The sequence below is a fragment of the Microcaecilia unicolor genome, chromosome 13, assembly GCF_901765095.1.
Source record: "Microcaecilia unicolor chromosome 13, aMicUni1.1, whole genome shotgun sequence".
Taxonomy (NCBI): domain Eukaryota; kingdom Metazoa; phylum Chordata; class Amphibia; order Gymnophiona; family Siphonopidae; genus Microcaecilia; species Microcaecilia unicolor.
In genome coordinates, this window is record NC_044043.1 from 37,467,631 (window position 1) to 37,489,670 (window position 22,040).

The window sequence follows — 22,040 nt, forward strand, 5'->3', positions numbered from 1 at the left end:
TCCCGTGCCCAAATTTGGGCTCCGGTATTTACACCAGCTGAAACCTGGTGTAAATGCCGGCACCCAACTGTTGGCATTAAGGTGTGGGAATGGCACTATTCTATAACTCTGCGCACAAATTTTTTTAAACACCCCTACCACGCCCCCTTTTGAGTTGCGCAATAGGTGGAAACATGGCCCTTCTCAAGTCTATAAATTTGAGAATAAATAAAATAAATTGAATGTTGACATCCATTTATTGCAAGTTAATGGCTTGCTAGCTAATTAATTTGTGCATGCATCTTTGAGCCGCGTGCAAATTTGGGCGCCACATATAGAATCCAGGGGATAATATTTTATAAGTTACATGCATAAGTGGGGATTCCTGCCCGTGCTCTCCAAAGAGTCTACTGATGTGTACACTTACCTGTCAAATATGTGCTATGTAGGATAGTATTCTAAACATTTACACAAGTAATTGGCTCATAAAGGTTAGTGCTTGCTTTACAGAATTGCCCCTTAAGTAGATAATCACTAAATCAACACACTATCCATTAAGTACAATGGGAAAGGAGGGGGGAACCATCATGACATGGATAAAGACATGGGTTCAGTCATACAATAAACTGAAATAAAACACTTATGGCTAGAGGTACCTGTTTTTACTCCATTAACAATGTACTGTGAAATCACATACTACAGACATTGCATTTCCTGGGTACTTTTCCCTGTTTGGTTCACCAGCTGTTTACTAATTCAGCTTAACTCCTGGCTTGTGCACCATTCTTTGAGCCCCTGATATGTTCAGCACCAATATAATAATAATAGACCTACAGTAAATGTAAGATATAGTTCCATTAAATACCATCAAGTTTTGGAAGCACAGTCAAGAAGTTAATATTCTCTTTACATCATAATGCACCAAGACACATTCAGCCAATCAAATTACTCTATTTAGGCTGTCTCCTCCTTTCTTTTCACTTATTTGTCTTGCCTCAGGGAAGAAAGACAGTAAGCCATTGCAGTTCTCCAGAAGCAGGTCCATTTTCTTAAATGAAACGTGTCCCAGACATAGAAACCATGTGTTGACCGAGCTCAAGAATCCCACAGAGAAACCAAAAAGCGGGAAATGGAAGAAAGTTCAACAAACAATGGGACTTAAAAACAAGGCAGTACTTTATTTCTGTAGCATACACATTCTTTTTCTGTTGTTACATAAAAGACTCGACACGGCACTGTGTTTCGGCTTAAAGTGCCTGCCTCGGGAGTCTTTATTTGGCCCAAAATGTAGAACTGAACAGCTACACATAATGATATCTGATGGTCTTTAAATGTAGTCACAGTTCTTGTCACTAAGGGCTAGATTCTCTATATAGCACCTGAAAATTCCACATAGAACGAAAATACGCCTAGGCGTGTTCTGTAAAGTACACCTAAATTTTATAGAATAGGCTCAAATTTCTGTGTGATACACAAAAAAAGTCATCATCAACTAAAAAAGATTACCGAAATGGGACCGTTGGAATCATCACGCAAACTGGAGTATATAGTTGAAAGATAAGTGTATTCGTGCATAGAAACCTTGATTTGACTTCCTGAAAGACTGTGTCAATAATATGAGATGATGCATGAACAAATTTAATAAGAATAGATAGAATTAAAATATTTAAAAAGTTACACGGGGGTTTTTTAGTCGATGATGACTTTTTTTGTGCCTGCAATTAATAGCCATGAGTTGTTACCGCAACAGTTGAGACTTTTCCCCTCGTAGACACTATGAAACTGCTTGTTTTGGTTTTTGAGATTATCAATATTAGCGAGCAGCATCGATCTGTGTGTGGTATACGTATAGAATAATGCCAAGTGCCTCTCCACACGACTAAATGTAGTCACGGCCATTTATACCATGTTTTGCTTTGCGTAAATCCCGATGCCTAAATTAGGCGCACAGATTTTAGAAATGCCCCTGCCGTGTCCAAAGCCATGCCCCTTATCAACTATGCAGCTTAGAATTTAGGTGCACCACGTGACAAAATACACTTAGTGAGCTGTGCGTATAAATCTTAATTAATGCCAATTACTGCTGATAATTGCTTGTTAACATCCAATTAACAGCGCTGATTAGCTAGTTAACCAATTAAGTTATGTGTATTGTTATAGAGTACACTTCAATCTCCACGTGTAAATTAAGACACCATATATAGAATCCCGGGGTAAGTGCTATTCTATAAACAGCGCCTCATTTTGTGCTGTTTATACAATAGTTATAAGCACTATTTTCTTTTAGCCCATAATGGAATTATATTCCAATATTGAGCAGTCTGATAAGAGAAAGTACTTTCATGCATTCTCTTAAAACAAACTCTCTTGCATGATGGGAAGCTGAACATAAAAATGATCATTAGAGTGAAAAGTTTTCATATCCAATGAAATAGAAATTAAACCTATCAACTGCATAGCAACCTCTCCATTAATAATTAAAAAAAAAATAAAACATGATATCTTAAATATAATGTGAGCAGGTACCGGTAACTAGTGAAGCTTCTTAAGTACTGGAGAAACCTGATCAAATTTTTTCAATCCAAAAATTAACCTGACTACTGTATTTTGAAGAAGTTTAATTTTTCTCGACAGTTTCAGTGAAATCCCATAAACAAGACTGACCCTGCATAGGCACAAGAATTTCTAGTCTACAATGTGTCTTGAATTGGGCTTTTGGGTACTTTCCACTATCTATTTCAAGCAGCAACAACCACAAATCCCACACCTCGTTCTGCCTCTATGTCAAATACAGTAACATGGGGCTCAAACTTGTTGTCCTAGCTCACTTCCCAGAGGTTTATTCTCCATGTCAGCATCTATTACACAGTAGTGAAGTTCACATTTCTAAGAGGTGCAGCAGTGCCTCTCCCTGCCACCGGCTACTACCCTCCTCTCACCCTCCCCTCAAAGGCGAGACCAGCTGTAGGGACAGACCGTGCGCTTCCAGACCTTGCAGGCCACACTGCTACTGCTGTTCAGGAGAGCTTGGGGGAGAGGAAGGGAGAAGGAGCAACTTAATTATGAAGATAGAAATAAAGGTGGGGGGAGTGAAGATAAAGCTAGTGGAACCTAATGATAAAAGAGGGAGGTCAGGGGAAAATTAGAACAGAAGAAGGGAGAAATGTAAGGCAGATAAGAGAGGCAGGGATAGAGGAAAATAGATGAAGAAAGGAAAGCCTGATGAAGCAAAGTAAGGGAAAGAAGTAAAGGTAGAGAAACATGTTGGGGGGGGGGGGGGCAGGGGGTCTATGTGTGAGGAAGAAGCAAGCAAAAAATGTGTGGAAAAAGATGGATGGGAACAATTATGTGTTTGAAAGCTGGTTAGAGGATTGATATATGGTGGAAAGAATTACTGAGGGATGTATGTGTGTGTAAGAAAGTGAATTGTATGTGTAAGAGAAGGAAGGGAGGAGAAGAAGAAAAAGTGCACTGAATATCACGAGGTAAGATAATGAGAAGAGACTAAGAATGAAATCAAAATAGATGAGAGAATGAGAGCAACAAGGTAACAAGCAGGAAGAAAACATATAGATGAGACAATAAGGGCAATTCTACAAAATGTGTGCCAGCGGTTAGACGCTACTTGCACGTGTGAATGGTGCCCTAATTGCCACTTATGTGCACACTTCCCTAAGTGCATGTGTAAGGGGCATTGCACAGATCTGTAATGGGCAGAGCTTGGGTGGGACATGGCCGTGTCTCCCACTGGCACACACACACACACCCCTTATAGGCTTGCTGTGTTTATGCACACCTGTTTATGCCAGCCATTGATCTGTCATAAGTGGGCACACTTACATTTTGGCGCACCAATGCTGGTGTGTGCTGGTTTTATACCGTATAATGCAATCTGGGTGCCATGCGTTTTAATGCCCAACTTTGAGCACCAGTTTATAGAATTGCCACCTAAGAAAATGGAACAGAGAAGACGAAAATAGAAATCGGAGGAGAAAGGAAATATAGCAAACAGAAAATGCATAAAGATAAATGAAGATATGAATAAAGAAAACGTATGAATGAAACTGCCAGGAGAAAAGAACAAAAAAACCCCAAAGGTGAACATAAAGATAGGGAGAATAAAAGAAGAAGTATAAAGGTTTGAAAATATTTTACAGAAAAATATAAATAGAAATATCTTAAATTGTCTAGAGTGCACTAACATATATCAAAAACTGGTGGATGCACTCTTGCTATACACTCTGTGGGAAATTGCACAATCCTGATATATATCATATATTTTATAAACTAGCCTCAATAGCCCAGGGAACCATTAATTAGGACTCCACTGAATTGGCCTGTATCATGGGCTCCTCCTCCTTCCGAAAAAACATCCACAAGTACCAAAAAAACTCCCTACATAGGGGAGAAAAAGATCTTGTGAATAAAAAACGGATGAAGGGGTATTTTAATGATCTAATTCAAATATCAATATGGCTATAAATGCATTATACCACAGAGAGTATTAAATGGAAGTAAAGAAAATATATGTATAGTCACTTCACAATCCTCTTAGAGCTGTATACTGAAACGGTATTCAAAAAAGAACCATTGTTTGGTTTAGAATCTTTTTTCAATGTTGAAATAAACCACTTATCTTAAAGCCTGGGAATGTTGTCACTTCCAAAACTCAAAATCGAGTCACCAAATTCACCAAAAACAATCCACCAGAAACTGTAGTAAACGGTTCTCCACTCTGGTTCATGTCCTTCAGTCACATGTAGTTCCGGTTGTAAAGTGAAATATTTTAACGTGGGTGCTGCTAGAGCGGTAAATCTGCTCAGCCGTGATGTCTTCTTAATTTTCTCGACATATTTAATTGTTTTTGGATATTTCTCCTGATGAAGAACGCGAAACAGTGGGGACCCTTGCTGTCGAGAAAATTAAGAAGACATCACGGCTGAGCAGATTTACCGCTCTAGCAGCACCCACGTTAAAATATTTCACTTTACAACCGGAACTACATGTGACTGAAGGACATGAACCAGAGTGGAGAACCGTTTACTACAGTTTCTGGTGGATTGTTTTTGGTGAATTTGGTGACTCGATTTTGAGTTTTGGAAGTGACAACATTCCCAGGCTTTAAGATAAGTGGTTTATTTCAACATTGAAAAAAGATTCTAAACCAAACAATGGTTCTTTTTTGAATACCGTTTCAGTATACAGCTCTAAGAGGATTGTGAAGTGACTATACATATATTTTCTTTACTTCCATTTAATACTCTCTGTGGTATAATGCATTTATAGCCATATTGATATTTGAATTAGATCATTAAAATACCCCTTCATCCGTTTTTTATTCACAAGATCTTTTTCTCCCCTATGTAGGGAGTTTTTTTGGTACTTGTGGATGTTTTTTCGGAAGGAGGAGGAGCCCATGATACAGGCCAATTCAGTGGAGTCCTAATTAATGGTTCCCTGGGCTATTGAGGCTAGTTTATAAAATATATGATATATATCAGGATTGTGCAATTTCCCACAGAGTGTATAGCAAGAGTGCATCCACCAGTTTTTGACAGAAAAATATAATACATTAATTGGCAGATCAGGAGTACTATGTAGTGATAATCTTGGGGTTGGTCCAACTCTTTGCAAGAAAGTCATTTGGAGGGGCATAATTGAATGGGGCGCCCAAGTTTTCCTAAGGACGTCCTCGCAGGACGTTCCGGCGAAGGGGCAGGGAAACCCGTATTATCGAAACAAGATGGGCATCCATCTTTCATTTCGATAATACGGTCGGGAACGCCCAAATCGTGAAATTTAGGTCGACCTTAGAGATGGTCATCCCCAGTTTTCGGCCATAATGGAAACCAAGGACGCCCATCTCAGAAATGACCAAATCCAAGCCCTTTGGTCATGGGAGGAGTCAGCATCTTTAGTGCACTGGTCCCCCTCGCATGCCAGGACACCAACCGGGCACCCTAGGGGGCACTGCAGTGGACTTCACAAATTGCTTCCAGGTGCATAGCTCCCTTACCTTGGGTGCTGAGCCCCCGAAAACCCACTCCCCACAACTGTACAACACTACCATAGCCCTCACAGGTGAAGGAGGGCACCTACATGTAGGCACAGTGGGTTTTGAAGGGCTCACATTTACCACCACCAGTGTAACAGGTGTGGGGGGGGGATGGGCCTGGGTCTGCCTGGCTGAAGTGCACTGCACCTGCTAAAACTGCTCCAGGGACCTGCATACTGCTGTGAGGGAGCTGGGTAGGACATTTGAGGCTGGCACAGAGGCTGGCAAAAAATATTTTAAAAGTTTTTTTTTAGGGTGGGAGGGGATTAGTGACCACTGGGGGAGTAAGGGGAGGCCATCCCCGATTCCCTCCGGTGGTCATCTGGTCAGTTTGGGCACCTTTTTGAGGCTTGGTCACAAGAAAAAATGGACCAAGTAAAGTCGGCCAAGTGCTCATCAGGGTTGCCCTTCTTTTTTCCATTATCGGCCGAGGACGCCCATGTGTTAAGCACGCCCCAATCCCGCCTTCGCTATGCTTCCGACACGCCCTTGGGAACTTTGGTCATCCCCACGACGGAAAGCAGTTGGGGACGCCCAAAATCGGCTTAAATGCCGATTTGGGCGACCCTGGGATAAGGACGCCTATCTCCCGATTTGTGTTGAAAGATGGGTGCCCTCTTTTGAAAATAAGCCTGTTGGTGTCCCAGAAGCTTAATTTAGTTGCCCTCTAAACAAGTTAGACATTGTATTATCATAAGTCTTTAATATTCTTTGGGGAATTAGCCAAATAGGTGAGTGATTAAAAATACTAATGTGGACATAACTAAAGGATCTTCTTTGCCTCATTTCCCCAGTTCTTTACTACTGTTTTTCCACATAACTCTTTCTGACAGCTGCACTTATTCCTATGCCTAGTTTGGTTGAACACGAGCAACCAAGCAGACAGATGAATGGACAGACCCTTTTGAAAAGGCAAGATGACTTAAGCAAAATTCACCTAAAAATATAGACAAAGTGATGTCTCATTGATAATATTTGTTTTAAATGCAAACTGAATAACCCAAAATAGATTTTGGTAGTACTGCTGCTTTAATCTGGTCATAAGAAATAAGAACATCACATGTCAAAGTTCCATTGGGCTCAGCATTTTGACTCTGACAGGAAGTACCCAGGTGATCCCATAGAGTAGATCCATTCCTGGTTGCTCACTCCCAGGGATGGGCAGTGGCTTTCCCCAAGTCTACCTGGCTAATATGGGTTTACAGACTTTTCCTCTACAAAGTTGTCCAAACCCCTCTTAAACCCAGTTATGCTAAGATAACTTGAGTATTTTATTTTAGTTACATTTGTACCCTGTGCTTTCCCACTCAGGGCAGGCTCAATGTGGCAGGCAATGGAGGGTTAAGTGACTTGCCCAGAGTCACAAGGAGCTGCCTGTGCCAGGAATCAAACTCAGTTCCCCAGGACCAAAGTCCACCACCCTAACCACTAGGCCACTCCTCCACTGTTGCTACTATTTGAGATTCTACATGGAATGTTGCTACTATTGGAGATTCTACATGGCATGCTGCTATTCCACTAGCAACATTCCATGTAGAATCTCAAATAGTAGCAACAGTGGAGGAGTGGCCTAGTGGTTAGGGTGGTGGACTTTGGTCCTGAGGAACTGAGTTCAATTCCCACTTCAGGCACAGGCAGCTCCTTGTGACTCTGGGCAAGTCACTTAACCCTCCATTGCCTGCCGCATTGAGCCTGCCCTGAGTGGGAAAGCATGGGGTACAAATGTAAGAAAAAAAAAGATACCTTGAGTACATCTTCTGGCAGCAAATTTCAACAAACTCTGCTACCTGTTAGTTTCAGGGAATGTCCCCTATTCCTAGTACCTGTTTTGCTCCACCCTGTCATCTTCTGTCCTCCAACCTAACAAGCCCTTATTTGTTCAGCCTTTCTTCATAAGGGACTCATTCCTCCTTTATCATTTTGTCACCTTTTTCTGTACCTTTTCTAGTTCCTCTATATCTTTTTTGATGCATGCTATAGTCAAGATACTATGTACTGAACTATGATAGTCTCTGCTTTATTCTTCATTCCTTTCCAAATAATTCTTAACATTCTGTTTGATTTTTTTGACTGCTGCCACACACTGAGCGGAGGATTTCAATGTATTATCAACAGTGACTTCAAGATCCTTTTTCCTAATGCAGAACCTAGCATTATGTACCTGTGGTTAGGATTAATTTTCCTATGTGCATTACTTTGCACTTGTTCACATTAAATTTCATTTACTATTTAGAAGCCTGGTTCTCCACTGTGGTGAGGTCATTCTGCAGTTACTCAGTCTATCTGTGTTTTTAACTACTTTGAATACTTTTGTGTCATCTGCAAATCTGATAAATTCACTTGTTGCTTCCTTTTTCTGATCATTAATGAATATTGTGAGGAATGGGTAGATAAACAGAAGGGGAAAGGGAGAAGGGGGGCCCTCCTTCCATATAGGAAGCTCAAGAGGAGCGAGGGGGACTACAGAGACTACAAGTCCCAGAAGCCTGAGTTGAGTAGGAAACAGGAGGGGGAGGACTTTCCTTCCCGGCGAGAGGGGGAGGAGGAGGCTGATTGGGAAATGAAGTCTGAGGAGGGGAAGGAGGCACACCTGCTGGGGGAGGGAGTGAACGAGCATATGGACTGGCAAGCAGCAGGAGGGGAAGAGGAGCCTGAGGAGATGGACTTGACAGCTTTTGCTCGTAGCAGGAAAGGGGCTAAAGAAAAGTAAGTCCAGGGGAAAACTGTATGAATTCCAGACCTGTGTGGGTGGTTGTCAGGAAGCAGTGCTGACAAATGAGGGAGGTGGGTCCCTAGGGTAGCAAGTAGGAATTGCTAGCCCAAGGAGTGGATTCATATAGTAGAGGAAAAGCTTTGATCTGAAGAACATTTGAACTGGCAAGTGGATCTTTGTATTAGAATTCTACAGGAGGGGGGGGGGAGGGAAAGAGACTGAAGGGGCCTGTGCTCAGAACAGGACTAGTAGAGAAGCATTTGGCCTCCTAACCTGGGCTGGAGAGGGTCAGGGAGTAAGTAATCTTGGTGGCTTATCTTAACTACCCCGAATACGGGGTCTGCTCTAAGTAGAGGCAGGACTATCCCTAAGGAAAAGCCCAGGGGACAGAAGGGAGTTCTCTGGGTTTCACAAAGAGAAATATCCTGTTTGGTAGTAGGGTGGGCCTGAAACTAATTGGCTTACTGTTGACTAGAGTGAACTTAGTTGCAGAAGCAGGAGTTGTGGTGGAGTACTGACAAGAAGGAGCTTGCAGCAATAATAGAAGTAGGAGGATTAGCCCCAATTGGGCGGGCGAAGAAGGACAGCACGGAGGGGTGTCTAAGGGAGAGCGGACAGCACGGAGAGGTGCGAGCTGACAATATGTTAAACACTGGTCCCAGTACAGATCCCTGAGGCACTCTCCTATTTACCCCTTTCCACTGGGAAAAATGATTATTTAATCCTACTTTCTGTTTTCTGTCTTTGAGCAGATACTAATTCACAATTCATTACTGCCTATTCCATGACTCTTTACTTTCATGGGAAGTCTCTCAAGAGGGACTTTATCAAATGCTTTCTGAAAATCCAAATACATTAGATCAACCAATTCACCTTTGTACATGGTTATTTGTAACTCTGAAGAAATCTGATAGATTAGTTAAGCATAATCTCCCTTTTTCTATGTTCATGATGGTTGCTCCCTAGTAAACCATGAATATCCATATAAGCAACCATTCTTTTCTTAGCAGTAGCTTCCACCATGTTGTAATCTCTCTTTTTAGATGTCTATATCTTTGTATCCATAGCATTTACTGACGCATTCTTAAAGCTGTAATCACAGAGCAAAAAACACATAATGCAAGATTCAAAGTTGTATGGTATTAGAGTATGGTTCCCAAGCTGGAAACGGTAGAATTTGTTCAACATTACCTCCAGGTCACCTTTAGTGATGGATTCTTCTTCCACTCGGAACTGGAGATCTTCTACCTTCCTGTAGAGAGTGCGATGAAAACCCATATGACTGACACTTACTACTGAATGGCATTCAGCACTGACTAGCAAAACAGAAAGCAGATGATATGGCTAAGCAAGGAGCCTGGAAATGCAGATGCAATAAACTTTTTGCGTTTCATGTAAAGTGCGTAAGCATCAAGAGTGTTGGCCTTCATGAGCATCATAACAGGAAGAATATCAGTTTGACACTGCTGATGTCTTTTAGTAGATCAATAGGGGGAATTTTATGGCTTCTGGATGGATAAATGAATACTGGAAAGTTGGTTACAATATAATTGGTCAACATTGAATATTGAGAAAACTGGTATTGTGTGGATGGGACATAACATATTGATAAAGCAGGAGGTGAAAATGTTGGGGGTCTTATTATCTTCCCAATTGATGATGGACTCCAAAATAGACATAATGATAAAAAAAGCATGGTATATATGCTTAATTTGGAACAGCAGTTGAGGTCTTACTTGCGCCCCTAGAATTTCTGAAGTTGATCCAGTCAACTATTCTAATTCAGCTGGACTACTGTAATGTCAATGAAGTCCCTTAAAAAGTTGCAGCAGGTTCATAATTTGGCTATGAGAATAGTTACTTACAGGAAGAGTAGGGATAGCGTGACACCATTGCATTTCTTGTTCCATTGGTTGACAGCTTTACGGTTTGTTGGCCATTGCATGGTGTTGAACTAAAATACCTTAAAGACCAACTCACTAGGTATGTAATATTGCTATTGGTCAGGGATTTTAGATTAGTTAAAATATGGGTGTCTTCTTTTTCTTGTGCAGTACAGAGTCTTTGGAATGAGCTGCTGGAAAAAAATGAAAACTATGGACGCTTACCCTGATTTTCAAAAAATACCTTTAGAAAGTTCCCCTTTTAGGTGAGGGATAATGAGCAGGGCAACTGTAGGCTCGAGACACTCAGCAAATGTATTCTTTATCTCCTATATGGAATTATATTTTCTTTCTCGCTTTATTTCTATTATTATCTGTAAACCACCATTTATTTATTTTTATTTATGTCTAAGGTTTGATATACCACCAGTTTCAATATATATGTGATGCAACAAAATAAAGCTAAGAGAGTGGAGGTCGGTGAAAAGCAAAACAAGAAAGAGTGATAGAGAGAAAAGAGATATGAAGAGGTTCCATGCAAGTTTTTCAGCAATCCAAAGGAGTTTATTGCAAATGAGATGTTAGATACCAAGTATTGTCTTTTAGTAGGTGATATCAATATACATTTGGATCAGGAGGATGACTCTGCAACATTGTCATTATTTTCCTTTTTAAATTCTATGGAATTTATTAAGCCTAATTGTTGCATAACTCATGAGAAAGGTCATCAGTTGGACTGTTTTACTTTTACAAATGTATTCTTCACTTTTAGTTACGTTGAGGATTGGCAATGGAGTCCAGTAGTTTGGTCTGATCATTCACAGCTAGAATTTATGTTCTATTGGAAATGTTTGAGTCATAAAAGTAAGGTTAGTGTAAAAAAACAAAATTTATTTTTCTAGAAGAAAGGTTAATGAAGAGAATTTTAGGAGTAATATAGATATTGCTTTAGATCAATCTAATAGTAATCCAAAGGTATAGTGGGAGATTTGGAATAAGAACTGCCTGTCAGTTTTAAATAGAATTGCTCCTATGAAGGAACAAATCAAGAAAAGAGCTACAACCATCCCCTGGTATACTGAAGAATTGCTTTCATTAAAAAGATGTTGTCGAAAATTAGAGCGTATTTGGCAAAAAAAGTAAATCAGATGGTGATAGTTTAAAATGGAGAGAGCAGAATAAAATTCATAAAAAATTAGGGGCCCTTTTACTAAGCTGCATAAGTGTCTACATGTGCCCAATGCGTGCCAAAATGGAGCTACCATGTGGCAAAAAAGGCAGTTTTCGTTGCAAGTTATGGTACTCCTAGACACGGTAGATCCTGGTTGTGCTCTCTGCCTTTTTGCTGCGTCCAAACTGTGCTTGATAACCGACAGGTTAGGGTATCCTTAGCTTTCTTGCTTGTATGTTATTAAGAAGCAATACTCATTTGGCTGTGCTTTTAAGAGCTTCGATTACAGTTGATCCGTGACACAGGTGTATACATGCAGAAACACGGCCCGTGTCAGGTCGATTTATTAAAGGACACTTCTTGAAGGCTATTTTGTGCTTCTTTTTTTTTGTTCTTGTTTGTGTACTCTTGGTCCCTCTCTTCTGCTACTTAATAAATTAATGCACTTAAGTACATGGACCCCTAAATATCTGTACTCATTTACATTTTGGATAGAGTAATGTGCTTGCTGTGTTAGTCCACTTTAAAGTCATTGGACTAACTAAATACATTTTTTGACTAGCTTTTGGGAGTTAAAACCTCTGTCCTCGGGTCAGGACACAATAAGTTATTAAACATTCATAGTTTGTTAATTTTGCATTTAATCATTCCAAGTGTCCGAGTATACAGTATTTACAATAAGCCATCCTGGTAAGGAATCTTCTAAATCAATATCAGTTTTACTTGAACTTTATTTCACTTCAGACACAAATTAAGTTTGAACCACATACGAATTTTCTAGCTTTGTCTGTAACCCCAATGCTGTATTATGCACCCATCAGGTAAGCAAAATGGCTACCACTTAACGGGGCCTGGTGGACATTAAGAACTCTCAACAGAATCCACAGAAACAAGAGTCCACCTGCCTCTGTTCAGGTTTACTGGTCCTGCATGCTCTCTGGCAAGTAGGGAAGGGAATGGATCTGTGCTGAGATAGGGGAAGCAGCAGGATCATTGCTGACTCAGATCTTCTTGCCATCAGATTTTGGTTTGAAGGCCACATATTTGTAAGTCTATTATGTTTCAAGGGAGCAGGAATTATGCAGTTTTAAAAATTAATACCACAGAGCTTTCAGTGAAGAAAATGACTAGCATACAAAAAAAAACCCCAAACTCCTCCTTGTTACTTTCAGGCCTTGGGATGGAGGCAGATCATCATAATTTCCGAGCACTCTACTAAAACCCTCATCCACACCCTTGTCACCTCTCGTTTAGACTACTGCAATCTGCTTCTTGCTGGCCTCCCACTTAGTCACCTCTCCCCTCTCCAGTCGGTTCAAAACTCTGCTGCCCGTCTCATCTTCCGCCAGGGTCGCTTTACTCATACTACCCCTCTCCTCAAGACCCTTCACTGGCTCCCTATCCGTTTTCGCATCCTGTTCAAACTTCTTCTACTAACCTATAAATGTACTCACTCTGCTGCTCCCCAGTATCTCTCTGCACTCGTCCTTCCCTACACCCCTTCCCGTGCTCTCCGCTCCATGGATAAATCCTTCTTATCTGTTCCCTTCTCCACTACTGCCAACTCCAGACTTTGCGCCTTCTGTCTCGCTGCACCCTACGCCTGGAATAAACTTCCTGAGCCCCTACGTCTTGCCCCATCCTTGGCCACCTTTAAATCTAGACTGAAAGCCCACCTCTTTAACATTGCTTTTGACTCGTAACCACTTGTAACCACTCGCTCCACCTACCCTCTCTTCCTTCCCGTTCACATTAATTGATTTGATTTGCTTACCTTATTTATTTTTGTCTATTAGATTGTAAGCTCTTTGAGCAGGGACAGTCTTTCTTCTATGTTTGTGCAGCGCTGCGTATGCCTTGTAGCGCTATAGAAATGCTAAATAGTAGTAGTAGTAGTAATTACCAGACTTAGGAAATCCAATCTCCCAGGCCGGAAAGAATTGAGCTAGATTCCTGCCATCAGAACAGGCACTTCAGGTCACTTATGCATTACAGGGTCAATTAAAGAAATGTGAGTTCCTAAATTGGGAGCTTAAATTGAAGAGGCTTTTCAGCATAATTTAGGGATTTCAGTTTCCAGTTGAAAATTTACCTAAATTTAAGAATCTAAAACTTAGGCCTGCAATTCATCTTCCTAGATTCAGGCACTTAAGGGGTCCTTTTACTAAGCCGCGGTAAAAAGTGGCTTGCGGTAGTGTAGGTGCAGGTTTTGGGCGTGCGCAGAAATATTTTTCAGCTCATGTACCAAAAATGCCTTTTTAAAATTTTTGCCGAAAATGGATGTGCAGCAAAATCAAAATTGCCGCACGTCCATTTTGGGTGTCTGACCTTACCACCAGCCATAGACCTAGTGGTAAAGAATCTGCGTGGTAACGACCTATGCGCGTCAGATGCCACTTGGCGCACGTCCGAAAATAAAATTCTTCAGACGTGTGTAGTGGACGCACACCAAAAATGAAATTACCACAAGAGGCACGCAGTAGTCGGGCAGTAAGCTCATTTTTGGCGCATGTTGGGCATGCGTAGATGCTTATGCGGCTTAGTAAAGGGGCCCTTAGGTGACTAGGCTGAAGATTAAGTCTAAATTTATAGTGATAACTCCCTAAGGGGCCATTTTAGTAAGATGTGCTAACAGATTTAGCACGTGCTAACAATTTGCTACATGTTATGATGCCCATAGAAATATAACAGGGGTCTTATCATTTAGCACACGCTAAATCCATTAGCACACGCTAATAATGGACCCCTAACTTTTTCCCCCACCTTAATGCCCATTTTTAGGGACTTAACTTTGAGTACCTTGTGAAAATAGGGACTTAAATTTAGGCAATTAGTCCTTGTCAAATTTTAAAGGAGCTAATTTCAATACCTAATTCCCTCCCAGAATTCCATTTCGTGGGCTGGATAAATTGGTTTAGGGGCAGTACTGTGCATTGCCATGTGGTTTCATTCATGACTTCAGTCTTCTGCTCCTTGAGCTGGCTGGGGATAGAGATTGTGAAGAGTCCTTGGGGGATGGGGATTCTGAAGAGTCCTTGGGGGTGGGGATTCTGAAGAGGAAAGGGAGTCTTAGTGATTGTACAATAGTGACACCCAGTGATTGAACTTAAGACCCATAATTAATGTGTCCTGGAAGGCGTCCTGGTGCGTAGTCTCCAGCCAAGGTCAATCACTGTAATAAATGGGCTAAATTTAGGAAGGGATATAAATAAGCGGACAAATCCTCATGTAGTTGTGAATAAAGGTTCCTAATACCATCCCAGACCTTAAAGCAGGAGTTCAAGTTTTCTTGTGACTCTCAAGGATCACAGATGTTCACATGCAGATAGATTTGTATATTTATTCATAATTTATCTGGGCCATCATTCCTTGACACATGTTGTCCTCTTACCCCTGGAACTTAGCCAAATAGTTCTCTGACTGAGAAAACATTTCCTATAGTATACTTGTGCTTTCCCATCATTTCCAATTGACGTAAATGCTTTCCCTAATTTTTTTGGTTGATGTTTACCTTTTTTCCTCTTCGAGCTGATTCAATAGCTCCATCTTTCCTTCGAGTTCCATCAACTAATGTCCGAGCTCGCTGAAGATTTGCCTCCGCCTCAGTATGTACTGAAGAAAGAGAACAGTATCACCACCTGCTGGTCGTTTTTTTCAAAGTGCAGAATTCCAGGAAGCATACTCAGGGCTCAGTTGGGAACCACATAGATAAAATGGGGGATTATGCAGGTAGAATGGCTGAATGTGCCATGTTGCCAAAAATAAGTGCACGCTTTCAGAACACATTCAATTTAGCCATGTTACAAAAGAGGATCCCGGAGAGAAGGATAAAGGAACATTTTGGAGGTGTGGTGGAGAACTGTGCAAATACATTTGCAATTCAAAAATGTACACGCATCATCAACTCATGGATTTTGCCACATCGTTTGAGTTGTTAAATGTCCGGCACAACAAGCTGATACTCAGACACTGTGTGTGGGTTCCTTGTGTCTGAAAAGTAACTGGATTTATGCAAGCTAAAATGTAGGTCAGGTGCACTACTCAATTGTTCTTGGAGGTCCTGGAGAAAGCTGAAATCTCAGTGGGTTGCGAGATGTTAATTTGGATCTAAGCAAGAAAAAGCCAAAGATGGTGATGCCAAGATTTTTCTAGACCATATAGAGACCTCCTTCAGAAGCACCCAATATTCAAAGTTCAGCTTTGTTTTGCATAATTCTTACATGCATTTAATAAAAAGTTCCACAACTTGCAAACCCAGCAGGATTAAGGCATAGGCAAACTAGGCACATAGGAGAGACACTGACAGATATGTTAATTCAATGGATCTCAAGGTAGATATTTGTCCTAATAAGTCGGCTGTTGGCATAAAGAAAAGCAGGAATGGAGGGACCAGAGTCACTACTACCTATGGGTCTGTCTTGTCTCCCCAGCCCCTGTGTATTGTCCTCTGTCAGCAAAAGTTGGAGAAGTGCAGTTGACCTGCTGCTACGTTCTCTGCCATTTGCCATTTTCTTCTACATTCAGAACTACACAATGGCACAGGTGTGGAAACTTTTGAAATGTATTTATATTAGGATGGGGGGGGGGGGGGGGGGTGTCCACCAAACATTTATCCCGCCCTGCTTAGAGAGAATCCATTTCTCTCCAGGACTAGTATTTTAATTCTGTATACTACACATTTCTAGGGGGTACAGTTATCAACATAGGCTACAGTTAAGATGGGTTACTAACTCATGCTAATTTAGTACAGGTCTCATTTAATGCAATGAAACCTACTTACTAATAACTTAACAGTAAAATAACACGTCTTAACAGAAGGCCATATTAATAACTCCCCCCTTTAATTAAAGAAAATAGAAATGTCTATAGAAATTGAAATTACTGCTTTATGTAATAAAAGTGAGCCATGTAGAGGATAGTCAAGCCATTGTGACATCACTGATGAGGTTGGCTGTTAGGCACTGGTGGAATGAGGCATTATGACATCATAATATCAGCTCTGGTTACCAGAGACAGAAACTCTTCACGCTAAGGGGAGAAGTTATCAATGTGGGCTATCATAAAGACATGTTATTTTACCACTAACTCATGCTATTTCAGCAAAGGTCCCATTTATGCAATGAGTCCTAGTTACTAATAACTGGGGTTAACAGTAAAATAACATATTTTAACGATAGTCGACATTGATAACTTCCCCTCATAACTTGAAATGCCTAACTTGGGGGAAAGTTATCATTGTAGGCTATCGTTAAGATGTGTTATTTTACCCCTACGTCATGTTATTTTAGCACAGGTCCCATTTTATGCAATGACACCTAATTCCAAATAAATGGAGTTAACAGTAAATCACACGTCTTAACAGTAGCCCATGTTGATAGCGCTCTCCCTTAGTTTTGAAAATGCAAGGCTTATATGTGGTGTTTGCCTCCCTTGATCTAGCTCCATCCCAAGCCCACCTTCATTTGATTCCCTGCATGCATAATTTTGCTTGGGGAAAGAGTGGGCAATTTTCTGACAGTCTGTTGACCTAAGTGGCTTTTGAAAATGCTCTCTAATGATGATTTTAAGGACATAAGAATAGCCACACTGAGTCAGACTAATGGTTCATCTAGCCTCAATATCCTGCTCCCAACAGTGGCTAATCCAGGTCACATGTACCTGGCAGAATCCCAAAGAGTAGCAAGATTCCATGCTAATGGATCCCAAGGATAAGTGGTGGCTTTCCCATGTCTATGTTATAGCAGATACGGACTTTTTCTCCAGGGAATTTGTCAAAACTTTTTTTTAACCCATATATGCTAACTACTGATACCACATCCTCTGGCAATGAGTTCCAGAGCTTAACTATTTTGTTGACTGAAAAAGTTTTTTTTAATAAGATTAAATGTCAATCTAGAGTCATTCAAGAGAACCATTATGCCTTCTAAAAACCAAGACATACTAAAACATCTAGGGGCTTATTTTAGATGTGCCATTCATGTTTTAGACCAGCTTACACCAGCATTTAGATATTTATTTTACATATTCTAAATTTCAGTTTTTACATATGTGCATATGGCAAACGGGGGTGAGCAGTTCTGGGTGGCACTAGGACAGGCCTAAAAAATAAACATTTGGTCTCCATTTCAGAAAAGGAATACACATCTATCTTAAGAAAAACTGACATTGGAATTTACAGCAGGGATGTCTAAATTCAGAAAAGCGTTCCACTGGAGGGACTGGGGAGATTAGAGGAATAGAGCTGAACAATGAGCAAAGCCTGGTTCATATCCCTTTGCATCAATTTGTTAATCCTGGGCAAGTCACTTAACTCTCTATTGTGAGCTAAATCCAAATAAATAAATAAATACCTCAGTGGTTGATGTGCTCCCCAAAGCAAAACTGGCAAAGGATACTAGGCTCTGTGACAGCTTGAGGGAAAAAACATTATATTCTAGAATGGCCAACATAAACTTTTATGTAGCAATTTCGCTCCCATTGTAGATGTGTTTTAGATCAAGCTTTACGTCGCAGATCCTGTTCTAAAATACTAGCGAAACTGAGACGCCCCAACCTGGACATCTGTCCTAAAACGCCACTCCATGTGTGTGACAGAAAGCACAGGTGAAGTGACCCTGATAAGACTGGTGCAGATAAAGGCCCATTATTTCAATTCACCTTTGTAAAATCTAAATGTGTTAGGTCAATGTGTCTGCAGGGGAGCGGCCAACTGATGGTCTGCAGGGGGGCGCCAACTGATGGTCTGCAGGGGGGCGCCAGAGACCCTAGGCACGGCCCTGTATCCGGCCTCCCTTTTGGAACTCTGTAATCATGCACCTTAAATATAGTCACCAAGAAGGTATTTTTAAAAAGCATTTTCTGTGTGTAAAGCACGTTTTACTTGTGGAAAATGGCAATTATAAAAATGCACATGCAAATATATCTGCTGACAAAAGCATGGGTACTTCTGCTGGGCATAATTATGGCAGGGGCAGTCAATATTTAAGAAAACACTGACCACTACTGGCGATTATTACCCCCTATGCGAGTTTTGAATCTTGATTTTTCATGTGAGGATTATTCTCTATGACACCTCTTACCATTCAGTTTTGGGAGGTGTTGGACTATGACGGTCTAATAATATTTTTAATGTTTGCTATTTGGGTTCATTAATGGTTTAGATATATTCTTCCTAAATTTTGAGCCCTGTGATAAAATGATCTGCTACCTATTACTTTTTTGGATCATGACATAACTCCCACCTCTGCCTCCATATGACCCCTGACCTTGGCCAACCGTAGAAAAAAACCCAGCTGCTGCTACTGGGCCAGCCTGAAAAAATGGAATCCCTGCACCTCTCCTGTGTTTTCAGGGTTTATGAATTCTCAGGGCTCTCACCTGCTCGTGCTGAGACTTCAGAATGGCGAGTTCCTTCTCCACTTCACAGATATGGCTGGTCGCTTTGGCAACCTCGGCTCGCTCCAAGTCCCGTTCTGCCAGCAGCTGTTCTCTATGCTGCTGTTTCTCCTTCAGAGCTTCCTGCAGGGCCGTTGTTCCAGAGATCTTCCGAGCATAGCGGGAACGATGTCCTCTGTTAGCTAAGGAAATAATGCAAAGAAATCATAGCCCTTCTTTCTCTTTCCCCAATACACACTTTTCAACTATTTATCTTCAAACTATGCATTCTTAAGAGACAGGTTGATGAGTTACATCACTTATTTGTACGTCAGCTACCTTTGCACAGATTCAGGCATAGGCCAATACAGACAACTGCCCTAGGGTGCCACATTTTGAGGGCAGCAAATACCTGGGCTAAGCAGCAGCTTGATTCCATTTGTTTTAGGATTGTGCTCAATGATCCCCAGGGGAAAGAGGGACCCCCCCCCCCCCCCCCACTCCTGCCTATGGGCACCAACATCTTTAATCCGGACCTGCGATCACCTATTCCAAAGAGAGAGCCCCTGGACAATCTTATCTCCAGCAGAGACATTATTCCAAGCTTTACAATTTCTCTACAACACTGCCCCGCCCACCCCCCCCTCCCACAGAAGTTCAGGACTGGTGAACTTTCACTGACAGACACTTAAACACTTACATATTCCTGACTTATAAACTCATGTTTTATAAGTCCTCAGCGATGCCTGTATAAGTTGAAGGACTTCTGAATGGTTATACAGTATTCTCATGAGGTCTGTGTTTCTCTGTGGAACTTGAATATAAAAGGTTGTTGTTCTGGAGTCATTTCAGTCACCTATGAGATTTTTTTTCTGTCCGCATGGAATTTTAATGCGGAAATTATTCCAGATGACAGCAGTTTTCACGCTAAGAGCTGGCCTCCCATCAAGGAGAAAGGACAAGTGTGGTGAATACCAGATCATTTTTCTAACTAGAAATAAGATAACTTAATAATCTCATGCACTTATATCCTGTGATAGAAGTTTAACCCATTCTCTTCTCACCTGTTTACGTACATTTTTATTTCTATTTCATTTAGGGGGTCTTTACTACGCCGCAGAAGCGTTTTTAGCTCGCGGTAGAAATACCGCTGGCGGTAAACGCGAGATGCCCAGGCAAGTTGCCTTTGCAAGTTCTTACTTGATTATAACGTTTGAATTTAATAAATAAATAAGTGTAACCCTTCTTTTATAGGACTTCCCAAAGATTCAGCATAATGTGCTGCATTCATTGGGTTTTAGCCTGGAAGTGCTAGATGGAGATATTTAATATGGAGGGGGGGGGGGTGGGGGGAGGGAGTAGAAAGGGATGGAAGAAGAGGGGCAGGTGGCAGTATAGGGGAGAGAAACAGCACGTGGAACCTCCTAAAAATATGGCTTAGGTGAGGTCTCGGATATGCTGGTCCATTATCCTATCCCTCCAGCTCATGTCAGTCGGGCCCATTTGCATGAAGAGGCTGGCATGTCCTTTTCCACAGTCATATCCTCTGGGCTCCACTATTGCACTACCACATGATAAAGACACACTCCCTCAGTAAAGAAGGGGAATCTTCGAGTGTTCCTTTCAAGACAATCCATCTGCATATGGCAGCAACATGCTGAAAGGGTTCTGACATGAAATTAATTTAGCCAGAGTCCTTTAAAGTCTACATTGGAACAAGATGAGGCTGCAGGATGTCTCATCCTTTAATTTCCTAGTAGTGGCGTGCTGCGGGGGGGCCATGGAGGCCTGGGCTTCCCAAAAATTGGTTCTGGGGCCTCTGGTTTAGCTGGTGGGGGTCCCCTACGCCCGCCAGCTGAAGGTTTTGTCCAGCACTGGTCTCTGGCTCTACGCCACACTGCTGCCCTGCTCTTCAGCTCACGTGGCATGCATGCTCGTTTTAGTGAATACCTGAATGTAACTCATCTTGAGCCACTAATGAAAAAAGGTGTGAGCTACATTCCAAATACATTAAAAAAAAAACCAAAAACATTGTAGATCGAAAGACCCATTTCCTACCTGTTTCTGCAAAGTTCAGTGTGAAGCAGTAGAAAAGAGGGTGAAAGAGTGCATCGTTAATGTTTATGTACTGTAGCTGTGGGGGGAGTCCAGCCATGAAGGAACAGTGGCACTTACTGATTAGTTCAAGCTACCCCTGTGCCAGGTATCATAGGAAACCATGGTCAATGTCTTTCAGCCACAAGGACGAACTCTGGAGTTGCTGGACTAGACAGAAATCCCCAGATTCTATGAAAGGCATGGCAAGTAGCATACGTTAAATTGTGTGCATGGCCAATTTACGCATGCCACTCAATTGAGTAACGAGCCAATTAGTGATGATTGGCCGATAACAACCAAGTATCATTGCTAATTGGCAATGATTGAAATTTATGTGCACTTTTTAGACCTGCATAAATTCCAACACGTGGTTGCTGAAAGGGGGCACGGCCATGGAGGAGTGTAGGCATGTCAGGGGTGTGGATCACATTTGCGCGCGTTGTTATAGAATTTGGGGGAATGCGCTTACATTTAGACGTAGGCATTTACACCAGATTTTCAGTGTGTGTAAATGGCTGCATCTAAATGTACACACATTCCCCTAGCCTATGTGCTATTCTATAAATCATGTCTTACTGTAGACATGGTTTACAGACTAACTATGCGCATTAAACATGCCTTATATAGAATCCGGTCTAAAATGGTTTAAAAATGAGGGTGAAGGGAGGGGAAAGTTGATGTAGCAGCAAATGAAATTTCATGATACCACAGCCCCAGTAAGAGCCATTTTCAATTGGAAGCCTAAAAGAACAGGGGACTGATAACAGG

General features: G+C 41.4%; 1 protein-coding gene across 1 annotated transcript in view; it reads right to left on the reverse strand.

Moving 5' to 3' along the window:
* The window catches only part of CLIP2 (CAP-Gly domain containing linker protein 2), a 198,584-nt gene that overhangs the window by 56,714 nt on the left and 119,830 nt on the right, over window positions 1-22,040 (reverse strand). The window contains 3 exon segments of the mRNA XM_030185837.1: window positions 9,939-9,999; window positions 15,313-15,413; window positions 19,179-19,378. Coding sequence (XP_030041697.1) covers window positions 9,939-9,999; window positions 15,313-15,413; window positions 19,179-19,378 — 362 coding nt within the window.